Raw genomic sequence first — 20,218 nt, 5'->3', positions numbered from 1 at the left:
GGGGGGCAGGTCGGGCGCCGAGCTGGCCAGGCGCGGCGCGGCGGGCCCGGCGCGCCCGCGCAGCGGCAGCGGCAGGTGCCCGCGCGAGCGCCCGTGCACCGACGACGGGCCCCACGTCTTGCCCTTCACGCCGTCCGCCGGCACTGCGGACGCGCACTGACGTTACGGCGGGGACGATTTTCGCGATTTCAGGAAGTAACACTAAATGTCTAAACCCTTAATCATTCATAAATTAGTAGCAGTAGAGCTCCTCGTGAACGAGTTGAAATTACAGGCACAGGGGACTTGTCAACTTACGTCTCAGGGTGACGGGCGCCGAGGGAGTGCCTCTCAGGTCTTGCAGGCACTGCAACTGGTATGGACAGGTGTGTCGCTTTCCACCAGGCGCACTGTCCCTCCAGTCACTTAGTATAAAAAAAATCTATTTTTGTCCAAGACGCGAGTGAACTAACAGCATGATTTTTTTTATTGTAGCTCTATGTCCTTCAAAGACGGACCGATTAACTGGTCTTACACTAAAAAATTCCCTGTACCAGGAGCAATTAAATTCACTTCAGGATCGAAACACCCATACTAAAACCAATTTAGGCCAAAGTCATTTCCCAAATTGGTCCTCTCAGGAATCGAACCTGGGACATCTTCTGTCAGCACCCACGGTCCAAACCGTTTGGACCACTGAGGTAGTTAAACCACAGAGGTACCTACCTATCGTTGAAACTGTCGATAAAAACTACAAGACTTGAAAATTTTACATAAAATGGCAACCCTGCAAACGTCATTTTACTTTAAAAAAGGAATAGTCTACCTTAACGTCTGTGCGTACCTAACCGTAACCTACCTGGGCGTCTACTCGGTTCTCGGTTCGGTCCAACATCCGACACAATTACTGTCAAATATGTATTCCTCGAGCAAATCAAAAAACAATGTCGAATAAATAATATAATGTTTTAAACAGGGGGCCAGTCGCGCTAATTGTCAACGGTAAAACCAAAACTAAACTAAAAACGAAACGTTACCAATGTAACACGTTGCGCACATTTGCCATGGCGCTACAGGACGTGAACGGGGATCCTGGTCAGCAGTAGTGACCGTAGCATTCAGTAGCGAGGCGTGAAAATTATCTTTGGTAAATCCGGAGCAAAAAAAAACTTGCCATAACAAACTTATTAGCACAGAAGATACTAGTACCCTTTATTTAACAGGTTAATTATTCTACACGTAAAATTAAGCACAAAATGTAGTAAATTACTTTAAAATATTTACGATATTTGATGATAAGTGGAAAATTTTAGGCAAGCTGGTGGGAATCGAGTTATATGGACGCCTCGCCACTTTGAACCGTTCAATCTAAATTTATTTCAGTCTAAATCTAGCTAGACATGAAGTAAGAACTTACGAGCAATAGCCCTCATGATGGCGGGCGATCCAGGTGGCGTATCCTTCGCGACGGCGACGAGCTGTTTTACCGATGACTCGACCGAGTCCTCAGAAGGTCTCACGGTCAAAGTGTGTCGAAAGTCAAGAGGAGGTGAGATCGCGTCTTTTAGGAGCTTGATTTTGCTGAATTTGCCTGTTGGAACAATAAATATAATAAAAAACAATAAAGATATAGAATATTTATATATATATAACATATACATATAACAATAAGGCTGTATAAGAATATGTGTGATAATTTGATAAGCCAACCCGTGACAATACATAATTCAGTTGATAAATCTAGGTTTACTTAATTGGTAATGAACTATTGTTATATATTTTGAAGAACAAGGACAATGATATTAAATTGCTTATATAGTTATCTTTGTCATTTAATCATCACCGCGAAAACCATGAAACAAAAATTGTTTTTTCATATCGTTTGTCACGCTTAATTTTTACATTGATAAAATTGCTGTGCAAAAGTTTTAAAATCAGCTGTGACCTTGCAGCCATGTTTGGCACTGTGTTAATCTTTTGCAATCATTGGTCGCGGGCGCTCGCGATGACTTAAAAATGTGATAACACGGTGCTCTCGCCATGTTCGCTATTGTGATAAAATTTTCAAATTTTTTTTTTGCCGGTTTATCATTCGAATTTGACAGCTACGTGTGGATATAATAGCTGTATCGAGGTGGTATACTATGGGTGCTGGAGTTTTTAAATTAAAATATACTTTTCTATTGTCAAACAAGCGAATTCTATTCTTAATAAGAACCCAATTTGACATCAACATTTTTTAAATTGCTTTGCACTTATCCAGATCTACCTTTAATATAAATAAATAATAACATTAAATTTTAATACTTTTGCGAAAAAATAGTGCGACGTTGGTGGTACATGCGTAAGCGTGCTAGATGCGTATACTAAAGACGTAACACAGATGCGTGATGGTCAAGTGTGGTCCAACGGCCTTACCAATAAAATATTTACTTAAATGGGTTGTGTATTCGCACACTTATTTCTAGATAATAAGGTGGTATTTACCCTTTCGTTTGTTGGGCTGCGGCGGCTGCGTGTGCGACATGTTGGACGCGACGATGAGTATGTGCAACTCCCGCGCGGCCAAGTCGATTTCCCTCATCTCGAGCTCGCGCTCCTTCTGCATGAGGGTCTGCTCGTCTCGCTGTTGTTTAAGTTGCGCACGCGTCAGCTCCTCTTCGCGATAACGTAGCTCCTACAAGGATATACACGTTAATCGTAATGGACACATTTTTCATTATTTGTTAATAAATTAAAAATAAACTTTTTTTTTTTAAATAAACAACAAAGTTTTTTCCTTAACACAAGGAAAAAACTTTGTTGATCAATAAAACATAAATATTTTTTAAATGACTTCAAAAAAGGAGGAGGTTCTCAATTCTGTATTGATTTTGTATTGATAATCTAACTAAATACTTTACTATTTATGTATATTTTTTGTATTCAAATAATATTATTATGTTGAAATTATAAGGGAGGTAAAATAATAGTGATAAAGAATGCCAACAGTGGAAAGATTTCACTAACCTCTTCCATAGTTTTACACTCCTGTTAAGTAAGCATTACAAAGAAAAAACTCTTAATTAGTAACTAAATTTCTAGCCTACAAAAATGTTTGGAATAGTCCATTTTTTTGCCATTCAAGTGGTACCCATACTATAAAGGTCCCTTTTGACAAGTAACAAGAACCCCTTAAAAACCATTCCCCGTCTTCACAGAAACGCTGTAATTACGACTATACTCTGTCCAACCATTTATTTAACTTCTGACATGTGAATGCCTCTGAAGTTCCGTAATTATTGACATACAACCATAGACAAAAAAATGCAATACTTCCTGGACTTTTTTTTTTTATTTTAGTGAAGCGACGTGCTCTTTAGCTCCGATAATAAAATAGATTATTATAAAAAATCGAATCGGAAACACATTAGAACATCACTAATTGATTAGAATTCGAGCTGTCAAAAGTTAAATAAATGGTTGGGATTCGCTCTGGACCTTTTGGAGGGAAAAGTGTCGTATTTATTTTGACTTTCAATTATTTTGTGAAATCTAGTTTAAAATGGAATAGGACAGGGCTATTGTGCCTTAATCGAAGATTAAAACGCGAAATTATACGAATCTCGAACTAAAATACCCGCATCGGCCCGTTCTGAGGAATCCCGAGTCAATCCAAGCACGCCGCCTCAAATTGCCTATCCTCTTTGTGGCGGCCATATTTACAGAAACATAATTCAACTTCATGTACCAAAAAAGAATAATGTACCAAGACTTGGCTGTATGGTGTAAAACCTTTGCCTTTTCCTTTATGGAAAGAAGAAAAAAAGAAAATGGTTGGACAGAGTATAATTGAAGCTATCAGCGCCAAAGGAGTGTAACCAAAATAATTTTTTTTTTATTGATAGCCTCAATTAATGTGACAGTAAATAACACTATTACTATTAGAGTACCATTTATTAAGAGGCATTTTTTTAGGCAAACGCGTCCCATCGTCGCTTACCATCAAGTGAAATTGTGGCCAAGCGTGTGTCTATTATATATTTAAAAAAAAACCAGAGCAGCAGAACCCACCACCATAACAGAAGAAACCACTAATACACACAGACAAGAACAAATTTAAAAAGTCTATTTCCCAAACTGACTCTCCTCATCCAATGCTCACAATGTATAAACAGTTGGCCCGCTGAGGTAGTTGAATAATTTGATTAGTATTTAACGTCATAGATTGTGACGGCTGAAGTTACCTTTTCTTTACGTCTGAGATCTCTGAGAACCTCTTCGATCTCCAAACGCCATCCGTCCTGCATAGTGTGGAATGACTCGTGCGGCGCGCGAGTGAACTCTGACAAGCGGATGCGCTCGAGCTGCTCCAGGATCTCGGGGAACAGAGGCCGTTCGTGAGGATTTGAACGCCAGCACGCTGTGGAAAAGCAGGGTAAATAAGCTTCATGTTGGTTAATCGACTAGATAATATAAGATTGTTATGTCTAGGTCAGGCACTGAAATTTGACAGCTAGCTAATGCCTTTTGTTTATTAGGTTACTTGTGCAAATTATAAATATAAATTAAGAGAAAGGAACTAAAAAGAATGGTTTGGTATTAGATTACTAAAATGTCACGGAGAGTGTTAATCTGCAATCCCGAAATTATTGTATTGTATTTGGCTCCATATTCTTGATGCGCAACTAGCAATTGCTATGGCAGTGTATTTAAAATAAATTTTATCTACACACATATCATAAACTCTCTATAATTGTTCAAAAACCGCAAATTACGAACAATCTAAAGGTAAACTGTTTTGTTAGAACAAATTTCTTATCTGTCAAAATGTTATTATTACATTCAAATTTCGAACATCTCTGAAAAACGAAACAATTTGATTGGACCTCAATTCTAATATCAGTCGAGATGAAGTTTTATTCGAAATAAAATGTCAATAGCAAACAATTTTGACAATTTCACACGTTACTTGATATCGAACAATATGATACTACCCTACAACGAAAACGTCAGAAGGGTTTCGCATGTGGTGTTAGTATGTAACGTGCATAGCTAGCCTACAATATTAAAGCACGAAACACACAGAGAGCGAGTAGGGCGCGTGTCGGGTCGGGATCGCGGCGGGTCTAATACCGAGGCGCAAGACGCGCCGGCACTCGGTGTGTTGTCGTCCATACAAATACTCGGACTCAAGCCCGCCGCGGTCCCGATCCGACCCGACCCGAACAGACCCACGCCCGACCCGCAGCCGCTCTCTGCGTTTCACGCTGTATGTAATTTACTCACCCTCCATAAGCACACGCCAAGGCTCTGGACACGTCGAAGGGATAGGCAGCGTGAGCTTGTTAACGGCGACCCCATAAGCCACCGCCAGCGCGTCGATGCCCTTGTACGGCGTCTCACCGGTTAGAAGCTCCCAGAGTAGAACGCCGTAGGACCACACGTCCGAAGCGTGAGAGAATGTTGAGTTTTTTATCACCTGTAGTATAGAATTAGGATTTTTGGAATATTTTTGGGCGGTATAGTTAAATATTAGCATCGTAAAGAGAACAAAGACTTCTACAGAGGCAAAGCTAATATCATGAGTTACGGTAACGGAATTACGGTACGGCATTTCTGCACTCGGAAGAAAGAAAGGCACAAGCAACAAATCCAAAATTCAGAGATAAATGATAATGATGGATTTAAAACTTTAGGTTTTTCCGATAAAAAAAATTAAATATACATGACATATTTTATACAATAACTTTAATTGTATTTTGATTAGCCATTTAAAAAAAATCCTTTTTTTTCTTTTAACTGTGACATATAATACAACTAAAGGCCGTAACTATTATAATCAGTGGTGTCGTTTTTGTGTTATTTATAAAGCAGTAATTGAACTATATAATACAAGTTCCACAGTTCCATACCAATTAGTGTGTTGAACGTAATCGCACACGAAACATAATACTGTCGTGACTCAAAATTGTGGAATTGAGAAAACGCGATTTAAAAAAAAAACTAATTGAAACCGATGTACCTATTCTCGTTTACCAATGGATAATTATGTATAAATAAAAATATTACTTGCAATAAGATCTATTCAGTATTTTCTTTTAATTTTCGTATTGTGTTTTCTCAAATCCACAATTTGGAGTTACGACAGTATTGGGCGTCATGGGCGAAATGTCAAATATGACTTTTTGTTAGAAAATTTGATTACCGATGTCAATTGTGTCTTTTGAGCTGACTGGTATATGCACCAGAATTATTGAGATAGATTTCTACAAAAAATTAAGTACTTTGATTGCTTGTTTTCTTGATCTCGAATGCGAAAAACTCAATTTGGATAAAAATGTTTGTTGTGCCTTTTTTCGTAACGAGGGGCAGTATTATCCTCTAATTGTGTAACCTGAAACCCAGAGTTAAGTTCCGAATGAAATATCAAATTGTTCATTCTGAACCACTGACCTTGAAACATCCAATATTGGCTTCGGAAACATATGTTACGATTTAATATTTTAGTCTTAACTTCAGACTGCAAGGTTCGAGAATTTACTTTCGACGATTTACTACGAAAGAATCCGATTTCCAGCGATACATTCTAAAGATATTTGTGGCCGTGGATTAGACTATAGCTTAACTGAAAATCGCCAACAAACCCTACTGCTAAGTGACGTGATGGTGATTTCCTGGAGATGTCTTTGAATGATTTATTTATTTGCCTAATGTATGAGCATTGTATTCTAATGTTATGTAGCGTAAATTCTCTTGACCTCGGGAGGCATCCACGCGTAAGTGCCCGCGGCTGACATCCTTGTAGTCTTGTAGACTTCGCGAGCGAGGCCGAAGTCTGTGATCTTTAGCGTCTTGTTTTCCAGCGTATCATCCGGCAGGATCGTCTCGTTTATAAGAACTGGAACAAAAGAAACGTTGCATGTTAGTACTGTATTGTATCACGGTTATTCTTATTGTTAAAGAGAAAATACGGACATGGTCCACTATCCAGGTCATAAAGTAGTAGATGGAGCCAGAAAAGCAGCATGTAGTGCAGAGACTCCATTAGCATTAAATCTTTCTACTATATTTCCAAAACCGTACCTTAATTAAACTTTTTGAAATGAAATTTGAATGTTTTTTTTTCAGTACTGAATTCGATCTTTGCGCGGGTTGAACGGCAGGGACACTTGCATTATTTGAGAATTTTTTTTTTTACAAACGAAACTAAAACATTGTATATTGTATTGATTGAGCTATGTTGTGTGTGTCCATGGCACCCGGGTTTCTCAAGCGCAGGGCTAAGAGAGTGTGCGTTATTATTTGGATTGTAAAATAATCTCAGTACAGACTACTAAAAAAACCGACGCTCAAAAAATACGTGAAATTACATCTATTTGCCAAGTTTTGCTGAAATCGGTTATCGGAAAGTGTGCGAAAACGGATTCATCCCTTAGTTTGCCACCTTTGGAGGTGGAACAGTTTCTTCAAATTTAAATGGGACCAATACGGAGGTACCCTCTTTCCAACAAAAAAAGAATCGTCAAAATCGGTTCACAAATCGAAGAGTTATCGCGTAACATACATACAAAAAAAAAGTCGAATTGAGACCCTCCTATTTTTTAAGTCAATTAATAAGGTACCTGTCATACTACCAGTTTAAAGGCCATAGTTGAACACTGTGCGCTTGCGCAATGTTCTGTCGCCAGGCGGCGTTTCAAAGGTGCGGCATGTTTGATGCGCGAATTATGGCTAGCTCTCACTAGGTGGGCGACTGCGCCCTCGACTTTACAAGACACCCGTCTGGCGAATTTGCACTTGCAATAACTGGACTGTATAAAAAATTCTAGAAATCTAGACCCGATCATGTCTAAGTAAAGAGATAGCATAATTGCCTTCCTTAACAGTGGTACAAGATTTATAGGCAGTAGAATATTTAATATGCGTAGCATTGTACTTACTTTTACAAGTACCTACGTTCTTTATTCTCATAAAACGCAATATATTTTTATGATGCTCATAAAATTAAGTCCCATTAAAAGCTCCCAGTCCCTAAGAGTTATAACAAAAAAGGGTAATTTGCCTTTTATGTAACGGTGAATAAATAATGACTAATTACTACGGACAATCAGGTAATAAATCTGTGTAATTAGTATTTATTAGACTTCTAAACCTAATTAACCTAAATATAGGAACGTATAAATCTAAACGCTTTATGACTGTATAAAAAGTACACAGCACTGCACTGGCACTGTCTCTTGTAACATCTTCTGTTATACCATGTTTTAACCAAATAAACGAATTATTATTATTATACAGAGGGCAAATATTGTTGCCTATGAATTTCCAAAATTGCATTAGAACTGTCCAAACGTTAAGTTACTTCAATTTCAATTTCTTTTTCATATATTTGGTAATTTTTTTCGCTATTTTGTGAGCAAGTTAAACTTACCGAATTTTAAAAATAAACGTTGCGTAACTTTTTAACCGACTTCAAAAGAAGAGGGAGTTTTCTCAATTCTACTGTGTGTGTTTTTTTAATGTATTTACGCGATAACTCCGGTATTTGTGAACCGATTTTGATGATTCTTTTTTTGTTGGATACAGGGTACTTCAGTAGTGGTCCCATTTAAATTTGAAGAAAATATTCCACCACTAAGGGTGGCAAACTCGGGAATGAATGACTTTTGAGGTCGTTTTTTTAACACTCTGTACTGAGATTATTATTGAATATCATGATGTCTTTACTTGGTAGTAAAGACATCATGATATAAATATGATGGTTCATATCCATCTATTTTTAACCGACTACAAAAAAGGAGAAGTTTCGCAATTCGACAGTACTTTTTTGTGTATCTGTAGGTATTTAAAATCGATAGCTATTGTAGTTTCTCAGAAAAGCAGCTATGATATAATGGTCGCACAGTCGCTGTTGTGTCTATTACGGATTATGTGTTGGAACCCTCAAAATTAATTAACCACATAATATATAACAGTGTCACCCATTGACTTACAAATAAATGGACGACGGGTCTAATACAAAAACCACGAAAAAAATGTCCCAAGTCAACCTATTTAAACGTAGTGACATGTAAAGGAATATGAAAAAGCTAAAACGTTGAATTTAAATTGTAATGTCATCGCAGTACTGTCTAATTTTGCTTGCTTCGCTGTCAGTCGAACAAACGAAGACTAAAGCGTGAATGACGGTCTGTATACGCTTTTAACGCCCTATAAGTTCGGACACTTTTTAGCGCGGACCCGACGTCCATATAATTGTAAGTCAATGGTGTCACCCATTAAAAATGAAGCTATTATTTTATAATCTAAATGGTTTCATTTCCAATATGTAACAATCGCGAAAATCTAAGAACTGTGCGGGTAACACCATGTTACGAATCTTATCAATAATCGTAAGCAGAAAAAAGCACAAGCTCTCGCCATTCACACGTCCATCAACGTACAAAGGTGCGCGCTCTGAGCTCTGACACTACATCCGTCTGTACGACGTGACACAAACACAAAAGAGTGAACAAATCAGTGAATTTTTCGATTCATTGTTATGTCGCATTCTCAAAAAGAAACGACAAGAATAAAGCTATATGCAACTCTATCGTGTCAAACCAAAACACTGCTAGCATCAGTACAATGTTTTAACCGACTTTAAAAAAGGAGAAGGTTCTTAATACGACTGTATGTTTTCTTTAATGCCGGAATTATCGCGTAACATATTACGCGATAAACAAAATAATTTGTGAATCGGTTTTGATTTTTTGTTGAAAAGAAGGTGCCTCAGTATGGGTCCCATTAAGATTTGAAGAAAATGTTCCACCTCTGAGGGAGCCAAACTAGGGGATGAATCCGGTTTCGCGCACTTTCAGGTTAACGATTTCAGTAAAAGTTGGCAAATAGATGTAATTCCACGAAGTACAGATTATCCCGGTTAGTGTTGTCAGCCGTAGAAATTGTCAAGGGAGTATTAAAATTTTTGTTTTTAATAGATACTTACTAATTATTACATTTCAAAAACGCATGTTACTTATTTATAATTAGTCAGTTGCAACGTGCCGTCAGGAACCATGTTTATATGGGATGCTATCTTCCATACATGATGCAATAAAAATTGTATCAGAAGTTGAGTTTCAGAGATAACCTGGTCGAAAACCTAATTGCATTAGAACTCCTTGTGAAAGAGTTCGTCCAGGGAAGTAAAAGTACTGCCACCTTACTTATTTCTGCCGCCAAGCAATGATGTGAGCATCACTGTCTTCCGGTTTTGAAGGATAAGAGTGCTGGTGAAATTAAGGGCATATGGGAATTGTCAACTTATGTCTCAGGGTGATGGGTGCAGTGGCTGTGCCCCGAAGTTCTTTGCGATTTAAAGCTCTGAGTGGCACTGTAACTGTTATGGATAAGTCTCTGTAAGGATCTGTATCTATTACCTATAAATATTCGCGGAAAAATCTTTGATATTGCGTATATTCTAAACATTATAAATGGTAATATTGACTGCTTTGACTTATTGGGTGATATTTCGTTTATTGTACCCACTCGTTCTATGAGACACTATCACCCTATTGCAGTTCCCTTAAGGTCCATTTAGATAGAGTTTATCGTCTCGAGATACGATTATCGAAAGAATATAATAAACTTTCCTCGTCTAAACATTCGCGATTATCGACCGTCCACGTGAGCGATAATCGCCTCGCCTTTGAATATTGAACGTCTCCGTGTAAACAGAACTCGAAAGCAAAAATCGTTCTACCACGTTTCTACCACGAGTGCAGTGCGCGAGGGTGTTTTGATTATCACTGCTTTTCTAAGACAAGAATTAATGAGAGAACGAAAAAAAAATTTGAATTAGGAAATGTTAAAAAATTTGAAAAAAAAAAGTATATTTCTATACAGTGCAATGAACTTACTATTATCAGCAGTTCCAAATTTGAATGATTTTTGCGTCATTTTGATATGTCCATAGTCAATACCGCAGTAATCATTGAACTCGAATGGCAATTCTCGCACTCAAAACGGCTCGAACCGATTTGTACGATAATCGTATGAACTTGAAAAAATATCATACGAGATCGTGTTTAGACAAGTCGAAAACTCGTAAGCAACAATCTCCTTACTATATATTACTCTGTGTAAACAGTCGAGGAGGCGATTAAGTTGCTTGCGAATCTCTTATGACATAATCGTAGGCGAGATTTTAGTTCTTGCCTGAATGTAAACATTATGATACGATAATCTTATTTCGATTATTGCTTACGATAATCGCGTACGATTTTTCGTCAAGAAGCGTGCGATAAACTCTCTCCATCTAAATGGGCCTTTAGCGAGGACTAACTAGACAAAGTAGTTTTCTATGTAGAGCTAGCAAGAGCTTGGATAGTATGCTGAGCAATCATGACCTGGAAGTTGATATATTCAATTGTGAAGTCTTACAGACATTCTATTTACCTAAGTTTATTGAATAATTTGTGATTAGCGCAGGTATTGGATTTTTATATTTATGTAAGTGCATGATGTTAAGAAATGCTGTTCATTGTTCGTTTGTTTAACGCCCGTGTGTGATTTGTTTGCAGCTGTAGGCGGAAACCTGTAAAAGGCTTTATGTTTATGTTCTTGTTTTTATTAAATGTAAGAAGCTGTTGGTTGATCCATGAATAAACAAATAGGCGTGTCGTTACCACTAGGCGCACGACTTGTTCGTTCTGTCACTGGGTTTTATTAATAATTAAGTATTGGTTCCTGAATAACGTTAACGACCACGGTGGCATACCGGTTTGCACTGCTGGATAATTCTCACACGGAATTTTGACGTTTTTCAGTGTTGTTATGTATGGAGGTTAGCAGTCCTTTTTCCACATTCGATTACAAATATGGAATACGATCAAAGATTAGTTGGTAAAACCGAAAATGTTAATTTACATTCCGAGCACGCACCTTGCGGTGTTAAGCAACGTAACCAATAACCATTCACCGAAAAGGTCGTCAAAATCCCCGAAAATTGGTAAACCCAAGTCTGTTCAACTAATCTTAACGGAATTGCCAACATTTCCTCACTGACATATGCTAATGTATTGTTGAGAAAAACTGGGATTTCCGTCAGATCTAGGTCAAGACAATCGAACGCTGCACTGTTGAGCGAAATGCAAATTGTGGCTCGGAAAATTGGAAGCTTTTAGTCGAATATCGGGCGCGCTCCGAGAAAAACTTTTATATTAAGGTGACATAATGTGGATGAAATTGCACAACACGCTAAAACTTTAAAATAAACAATTTATTTTCCATCACAAGACTAATCAGGCAAACTAGGGGATGAGTGACTTTTGAGGTCTGTTTTTTTAGTATTCTGTGCTGATATTTTTAAGTGTATTTTATTTCTAAAAGGCAAATGTTCAAATGTTGTGCAATGAATTTTCCCGCATCAAAGCCTACGCAACCGCGGTACCATTTCGCCTTAAGTGTCGATACTACTTCAGCTCGAATTGAACTTTTTCCAGTACTAATACGGTTCATTTTGCTTGAGTCGAGCGGCTGGGATACTGGCGTTATATCAGAATGTATTTTTTTACAAATAAAATTAAAGCTATTTGAAAAATGAATATCGTATACTGTTCGTGTTTTATTTAGTTCAGTTGATATAAAAAAAAATCATTGGTATATGTAAAGTACCTATTTAATACAGTTTTCTTGTAAAATTTCGTTCGTGTTTTAAAAAAAAAAAAAAAATCGGCCGCGGTCGAGTGTCGAGCAGTCAACAGCGCCTGAGGATGCCTCGTGGAGAGGCGAAACACGTGTCGGGTATGTTTTTGGTGATGGTTTGTGACTGTTGCGCTTGCGTTATTAATTTTATGCAGAGGGAGTGTGGGATAATTAACTGCATGAAAAAATATTCAACACAAGCGCAGCTATTTTGCACGATTTAACCTTCACTGGGTTCGCGGAGTAGCAAATTAATTTACTTCCATTTTTATTAAAATGGACTTCCGCAAACTAACGCCTGAATCTATTAATTATTTTTCTTTCATCGTGAAAATCTTTACAAATCGTGTTTTCACGCCGTATAGTAATCAGCGTATATCCTCAACTTTATTATATATTTCTTTCAAAGTGATTGATTCAACACTTAGGGTCGTATTCTAGAACTCTACTCAATGCTCAAGTCAGGATTTAAGTATGGTTTAAACCACTCGAAGTCATACTCAAGTCCCTGCCCTTAGAGTCGTATTTCCAGTGCTTGTGTTTCAATTGCAATCCTGACTTGAGCATTGAGTAGAGTTCTAGAATATGACCCTTACACAGTTATGCGGAACCAACCAAAGCCATTTGTGGCTGTATAGACTCTTAACTGTGAAATTAACACATTGTTTTCAACATTCATTACAAACCGATAAACAGGTAGTGCAGTTTGCGAGTTAACGTTTTTCTGCGAATTATTACAGTCGTAGAACAAAGGATGTTTGCTTTGTTGATAATAATGCTGTGATAGAAGTTTTTTCTGTTTAATTAAAAACTAAAACTATTAACCGACTATGGCAAGTTGTATAAAAGTATTCACCAAAAACATCAGTTACGCATTTTTACAGTAGCAGTAGACCTCTTTGCGAAAGAGTTCGTCCAAGGAAGCACTGCCACCGTACCTGTTTCTGCCGCCAAGCATTACTGTGTTCCGGTTTTGAAGGTGAAATTACAGGCACATGGGACTTGTCAACTTATAAATCAGGGTGTCGGGCCACTGCGGCAGTGCCCCTCAGATCTTTGCAGTTTAAAGCTCTGCAACTGTTATGCGCACGACTTGTTCGTCCTATCACTTGATGTTATAAAAAAAACATAGTTTTTACAGATTTTTGTCGACGCAAAACCTATAAAACTCTTTAAAACTCTTAAACATCTGAAATAGGTATAATTTAATTAAAATGCTAACTACAAGCATCATTGTGTTTACTATATTTCCCACTAAAGTTTTACATTCATTCTGAAAAATTACATAGAAATTACATACCGAGTTTAAGCCGTAACATCTATGTGAAATGTAAATAAACGAACATGAATATGAGATGTACAACAACTGATGTATGTTAACAATCATAATTTCCTTTTTGTCGCGCAGCCATTGTGTTTGAAATAGCGTTTTTATGTGAATGTGTTGAATTTGAAACTGTATTCATATGGAAACGAATCGATCATGAAACGTGTTGGCAGTTTGATCGCGGAGAGAGACCGGACCTGTATCCGGTGGGTGCTTGCCGCGAGGTGAATTATTCATGCGCACGCGCAGACGCCGCTTCGGCGGACAAATAGATATTGTCTTGCGTAATTGCTTGGGAACTTTGCAAGTTTTTATTAAGAAAGACAACTAATTATCTTGTCGCGGTACATAAGTTAACCATAGACCGGTGGTAGGCAGTTCGAATAATACTGTCTGACTACCGCATCAATTGCTTGGTATGAAATTTGGGAATTCCCAACAATCAGTACCCGAGCAACGGAACTCCCTCTGGGGCACTTCCCAGGACACCAGAACCAATTTAGAAAAGTTCACTTCCCAATTTGGTCCTACCGGTAATCGAACCTACTCATCCAGCGACCACAGTATAAAACATTGAGACACCGAGGCCGTTAAAATCTTCCCGTAAAAATGTATGGCTTTGGCATCACGTACCTACGACTTTGATTTTTGAATTACGTACACTGTGAACGTGTAGTACCAATGCACCTCGTTACCGACGAAGAGAAACTTCATGATGAAACCTGGTACCCAAGTCAGCTAATTTTAAATCACTTCAGTTGCATGTCGAATTGGCGAGTATCAAAAACAGGATTGTGTATGTTTGGTATGATGTTAAAAGTTAATGAGTATTAATCAAGCTACCATTCCACTGCCCTTGCAATTCTTTGGTATTCTGCTGTGCTGTATTCGAAGATTAAACATATCGCACTGCTATTACAATAGCAATGTATCTCAAAATAAATGAAATTTAATATTATATCGTTACTGAACCCAAAAATTGATTCTCTATTTGTCAAAAAACCGTCGTTAGAAAATTGTAAGAAACAATTAAAAGATATCTACTCAAAATGAGACACTTTATGTGAGTTAGTTCTGGCCAAAATAATCGTTATTCAAAAACATTACATTATTTTGTCCATTTTATTTTTAAATATATTTGAGAAATTGTTTAAGTGTCTGTAATAACCTATAACATATAAATTGTAATGATTTTTTGCGGGAAGTGAGTAAGTAATTCGTTTTTCATCGATTCTGAGAAAGTCCTATTTTTGAGTTAATACACTATAATATTAACAGTGCGATAACTATATGTGTACATGTATATAGTAGAAAAATTACTTACTATTTATTATATTTATGAGTTGCGAAACGATAAGACGATGCTTTAGTTCGTAAGCTAATTTGTAATCCGTTTGTATATTTAAAATAAAATAAAATGTATTAAATATTTTTTTTTAAATTCAGTTTAGTAGCAGTAGAGCTCCTTGTGAAAGAGTTCGTCCAGGGTAGTACTGCCACCCTACCTGTTTCTGCCGCACAAGCAGTGATGTCAGCATTTCTGTGTTCCGGTTTCGAAGGGTAAGGGTGCTGGTGAAATTACACGCAACTTACGTCTCAGGGTGACGGGCGCAGTGACAGTACCCCTCAAATCTTTGCGATTTAAAACTCTGAGTGGCACTGAAACTGTTATGGACAGGCGTGTAGCTTACCATCGGTCGCATGACTTGTTCGTCCCGTCACTTGATATTATAAAAAAAATATATATTTTTTTACTTAAAAACTTGATTTATGTTAATTTTATTTATTTGGGTGATTTTAAAATATAGCAACACTTACTAAAAATTAATATCTATCACGGATGATTTTTATTTATGACGGTCCAAAAAAGATATTTAAGACTTATTATAAAAAACTTATTGTTCTTCACCGTCTACTATCTACTTCCTTCTTTCTACTTTATTGTTACGTTGGACAAATTAAAGGTGCATTCTGCGAGCTTTAATGTACGACCTCGTAACTTAGAAGGTACGAGGATACGCCTACGTTCTAACCAATGAGGTAGTATTTTACTGAGCAAACACTAGCACCCTCACTATAGAACTACTCTATAGCAACAGCATGAAAATGAATGAATTGCAAACAATACCAAGGGAATGGCGCAAAAGGTGAAAGCAATATATCAAGCAACCCCTTCTGTAACGAAAATGTATGCCGAAGGGTAGATAATATGGAGAATAAGGCGTGTTTATAGTTTTGGGACTGTTTTGCATTTGCCAAATAGGAAGCAGAAGGTAGATAAAAAGGGTGTATAAACCCTTATTTAATAATTTGAGCGGCATCGAATTGATTAAGAATGTTCTTTGTATTTGAACAAAACAATACAATATAATCAGATATAGGCATAGGGATCGTTAAGTTTACCTTTTTATAGATAGAACGAGAATGACATGATCTACAACTCGAGATGAGAATTGCTGAACCAAAAATACGTTACCCTGAATTCCGAATTATAGAGCGGTTACACCGGCGACTTTTAGCAGCGCGTCTGCAGTCGCGATGCAGTCGCTAATCGTCTACCTACACATACGCGCGACTTAACAGTCTGTAGTACCTCAATTCGAATTCAAATTTTTCCCATACTAATACGGTTCGTTTTGCTTAGGTCGATCGGCAGAGACATGGCTTTATTTCAGAATTTATTTTTTTACGAACTAAATTAAAGCTATTTGATGATGTATATCGTGTGATATACGTGTTCTATTTAGTTCAGTTGATATAAAAAAAATCATTGGTATATGTAAAGTACCTATTGAATACAGCGGTTTTTTTTTTGTAAATTTTCGAGGTAAGTTTGTGTTTTTGTCTATCGTGAAATTTTTAGGAATTTTTCCTAAAAAAATTAAAAAAAAAATCATACTCTTATTCAAAAGCGGTAGGAAAGTTGATCCTAGCAATCGGCCCATTTCAATTTTACCAGCTTTAAGTAAAATATTCGAAAAGGTTATGCTGACTTAATTACTGTCCTATTTAGGTAGGAACCATATTTTTCATGGTGAACAATACGGGTTTACTAGTTTCGACTAACGATGCGGGGGTAACGTTACTAAATCACATCTTTGATGTCTGGGAAAGATCCCAGAACGCTATTGGTGTTTTCTGTGACCTCTCAAAGGCATTTGATTGAGTTGACTATATTCCTCTTATTAGGAAGCTGGAACATTACGGTGTAAATGGCAAGGCGTCGAAACTTGTCTCGTCATATCTCAACGGTAGAAATCAGAAAGTAGACATAAATGGAGTGACTTCTTTGGGGTCTTCGGTAATAATGGGTGTTCCGCAGGGTTCAATACTTGGACCTTTCTTATTTCTGATTTATATTAATGATCTGCCATTCTTTGTTAAGGATCATCGCGAAATAGTATTGTTCGCTGATGACACATCCTTGATTTTTAAAACAGACAGACATGACATTAACTATGACCATATTAATGATACCCTCTCTAAGGTAGTTTATTGGTTTAATGCTAACAATTTATTGCTTATGCCAAGAAGACAAAATGTGTTAAATTTGAATTGCCTAACGTAAAATCGTCTAATCCAAGCATAGAAATAAACGGAGAAAAGTTAGACCTTGTTAATAAAGCAGTCTTCTTGGGAGTGACCTTAGATAGTAAACTTCAATGGTTTCAACATATATCTTCCGTGGCCAGCAAATTAAGCTCCGCTGCATACGCAGTCCGCAGAATACGTGAGTTAACCGATGTTAGTACTGCTAGACTAGTTTACTTTAGTTACTTCCATAGTATGATGTCCTAGGGGATTCTTATGTATATATTAAGGATATTTGTATTGTAAAAACGAGCGATTCGTTCTGTGTACCGTCTAGGCTCTCGGGTTTTTCTCAGAGAAAAGTTTAAGGAGGCTGGTATCATGACCGTGGCATCACAGTACATTTACTCAAATATTTTATATGCACGTAAAATATACATAATTTCAATAAGAAAAAAGATATCTATAATATTAAACTTAGAACTAAGCCCAAACTCATGGTACCACGATTTTGTTTAATTAAGGTAAACAACTCTTTTATGAGGAACTGTATACGTTTTTACAATAAGATTCCGGAGCATATATTAAGTTTATCATTTTCTAAGTTTAAAAAGTACATTAAAAATATTTTGATCGAAAAGTTATATCACAAAATTGAAGACTACGTGTTAGATAAAGATGTATGGAAAGACGACACGGCTCCAGAATTCACACAAATTTGATTCAAAGTGTATTCCATAGGATTTAAGTTTATTTTGAAAAGAGCAATCCCTAGAGTTTTTTGCTGGTTCTTCTCAGGCAGGTCAGCGTAGTGAACGAGCAGTAGCTTAAATGTGACGTTTTCAATTGTAAATTTATTTTACTAATGGAATAAATGATCTTTGAATCGTGTTTTCACATCGTATAGCAACCAGTGTACATCCTCAATTTTACTATATATTTTTGCCAAAATGATTGATTCAACACTTACACTGGTATGCGGAATCAACCAAAGCCATTTGAGGTTGTATAGACTCTTCAGTAGCGAGAGATACAATTGGGATGCAAACGCGATGCACGTTTTTAATTATTCAACGTAAGGGACTGCTGATAGATGCAGTCGTCCGTTTGCATCAATCAACCGCCTGCCTATAATCTTATGCAGCGTGTAATCGCGCGATTCACTAACGCCGCTCATAGTTACAATAGTTACGACAAGAGTACTATTGGATAATTTTCCGAAAAATTTCAAATAGTGGAGACTTTTCCGGAAAAGTTCCCGAAAAATTGAAAAAAAAAAAACAATTTCGAAGGTCCATATTATGTTCTACGTTTAGAAATACCTTTTGAAGTTTTATTAAGCGTGAATTTTAGACTAAACTTATAAAGCTAAAATCTACTGAGAAAAACGAGATTTAAAATGATTTAACAACAGCGAAAAAAAACTTATTTAATGGCACCATCGTTTTCGTTCACTTCAACTTTAGATAGGTGTCCACGTCAAATGTGGAAAATATACGAAAAAATATTAGAAAAAAATATACGGAAAAATGATTTTTTTTTTTCAAAAATTTTCCATGACCCAACACGACAGGAGAGAGACAATCGTAATGCCGAGAAAGTTTTAACGTTGTTTTCATAGCGTATTTTAGGGCGGCACACTACCCATTTTTATTATTTACCAGCGAGCACAGTCGAATAAATTCAGTTTGTGAGACGCATCAATCAAATGTACGGCTCGCCAACAAACCTCATGAAATGGAGTTTAGGATAAGTTCGCCAAGGCGTCCCTGGATACGTTCGGTAAAAGTTTTAGATAGTGTTACGACGGGTGTTACCGGTATCTGTAACATTTTGGCATCACACAATAAATAATACAGACAAACGAGTGAAATCAATTTTTTTTAAGTTCTATAATATCTAAGAAACTTTGACAATTTTTCTCTAGTAGAATTAGTATTGGTCGAAATAGGTTTTACTGATCTTCTAGTGTCCTTTCATACCGAAATTTAGAATAATTTAACTAAAATGACGAATTAAAAACTATTGCGAAAAAATTGCGCTTCAGGGGCCGTTCAAAATCACCTTGACTTTTGGTTATTTTTGAACCGAGTCATTTTGTAACTAGTATCTTCTTCTCTATAGTCTTCTATTATTTCCTCACATTGTTTGAGAAAATCACTATATAAGCTTCGGCGGGAACGGGGATTGCTGAATTGTCCAGCAATCCCTTGCTGCTCGGTCTCTGCAATAATGTACTATTTTTGAGAAAAGAACCTTCAAACCAGATTTATTCAAAGTTACTAGGCAAAGCAACTTAATGAAGAATACAAAAAAACTAAGTAAGACACGATCATCATGTGTTTTTACATTAGAAACCGGACACAGGGAACGTGACACTGGTAATCTATCAATTCAATTGGGCAATATGTAAATGACATATATATATTGCGATGAAGATATTACATGAAGCTAACGACGCTGACACCGTTGATTCATACCTCGATAAAAACTACCAATCATCGTACATATGGCTGACAAAAGCTCGTTTAATTAATTTTGATTGACTCGGTTATTCAATCAATAAATGAACGTAAACAAAATTTTAAAAAAACCTCGTTGATGAATACATACCTACCTATATTTTATAACTTGTTGCAAAACGTTTATAATTTGCTTTATAATTTGTAAATATGTCCCCAAGCCGCGTTGTACTGCGGCCTAAAATTCCCT

The 20,218-nt window shown here is 36.8% G+C and overlaps 1 protein-coding gene across 1 annotated transcript in view; it reads right to left on the bottom strand.

Moving 5' to 3' along the window:
- LOC113238350 (mitogen-activated protein kinase kinase kinase 10) overlaps positions 1–20,218 on the bottom strand; it is a 75,281-nt gene that overhangs the window by 16,114 nt on the left and 38,949 nt on the right. The window contains exons 2-8 of the mRNA XM_026475191.1: positions 6,720–6,859; positions 5,248–5,440; positions 4,206–4,381; positions 2,989–3,009; positions 2,467–2,656; positions 1,397–1,570; positions 19–143 (exon numbers count right to left, since the gene is read on the bottom strand). Coding sequence (XP_026330976.1) covers positions 19–143; positions 1,397–1,570; positions 2,467–2,656; positions 2,989–3,009; positions 4,206–4,381; positions 5,248–5,440; positions 6,720–6,859 — 1,019 coding nt within the window. The remainder of the gene's footprint in view (positions 1–18; positions 144–1,396; positions 1,571–2,466; positions 2,657–2,988; positions 3,010–4,205; positions 4,382–5,247; positions 5,441–6,719; positions 6,860–20,218) is intronic.

This window comes from Hyposmocoma kahamanoa, unplaced genomic scaffold (genome assembly GCF_003589595.1).
Source record: "Hyposmocoma kahamanoa isolate Upper Pololo Valley unplaced genomic scaffold, ASM358959v1 95, whole genome shotgun sequence".
Taxonomy (NCBI): Eukaryota; Metazoa; Arthropoda; class Insecta; order Lepidoptera; family Cosmopterigidae; genus Hyposmocoma; species Hyposmocoma kahamanoa.
The sequence above is the reverse complement of the archived record's forward strand: the minus strand, read 5'-3'. Positions and strand labels throughout refer to the sequence as shown.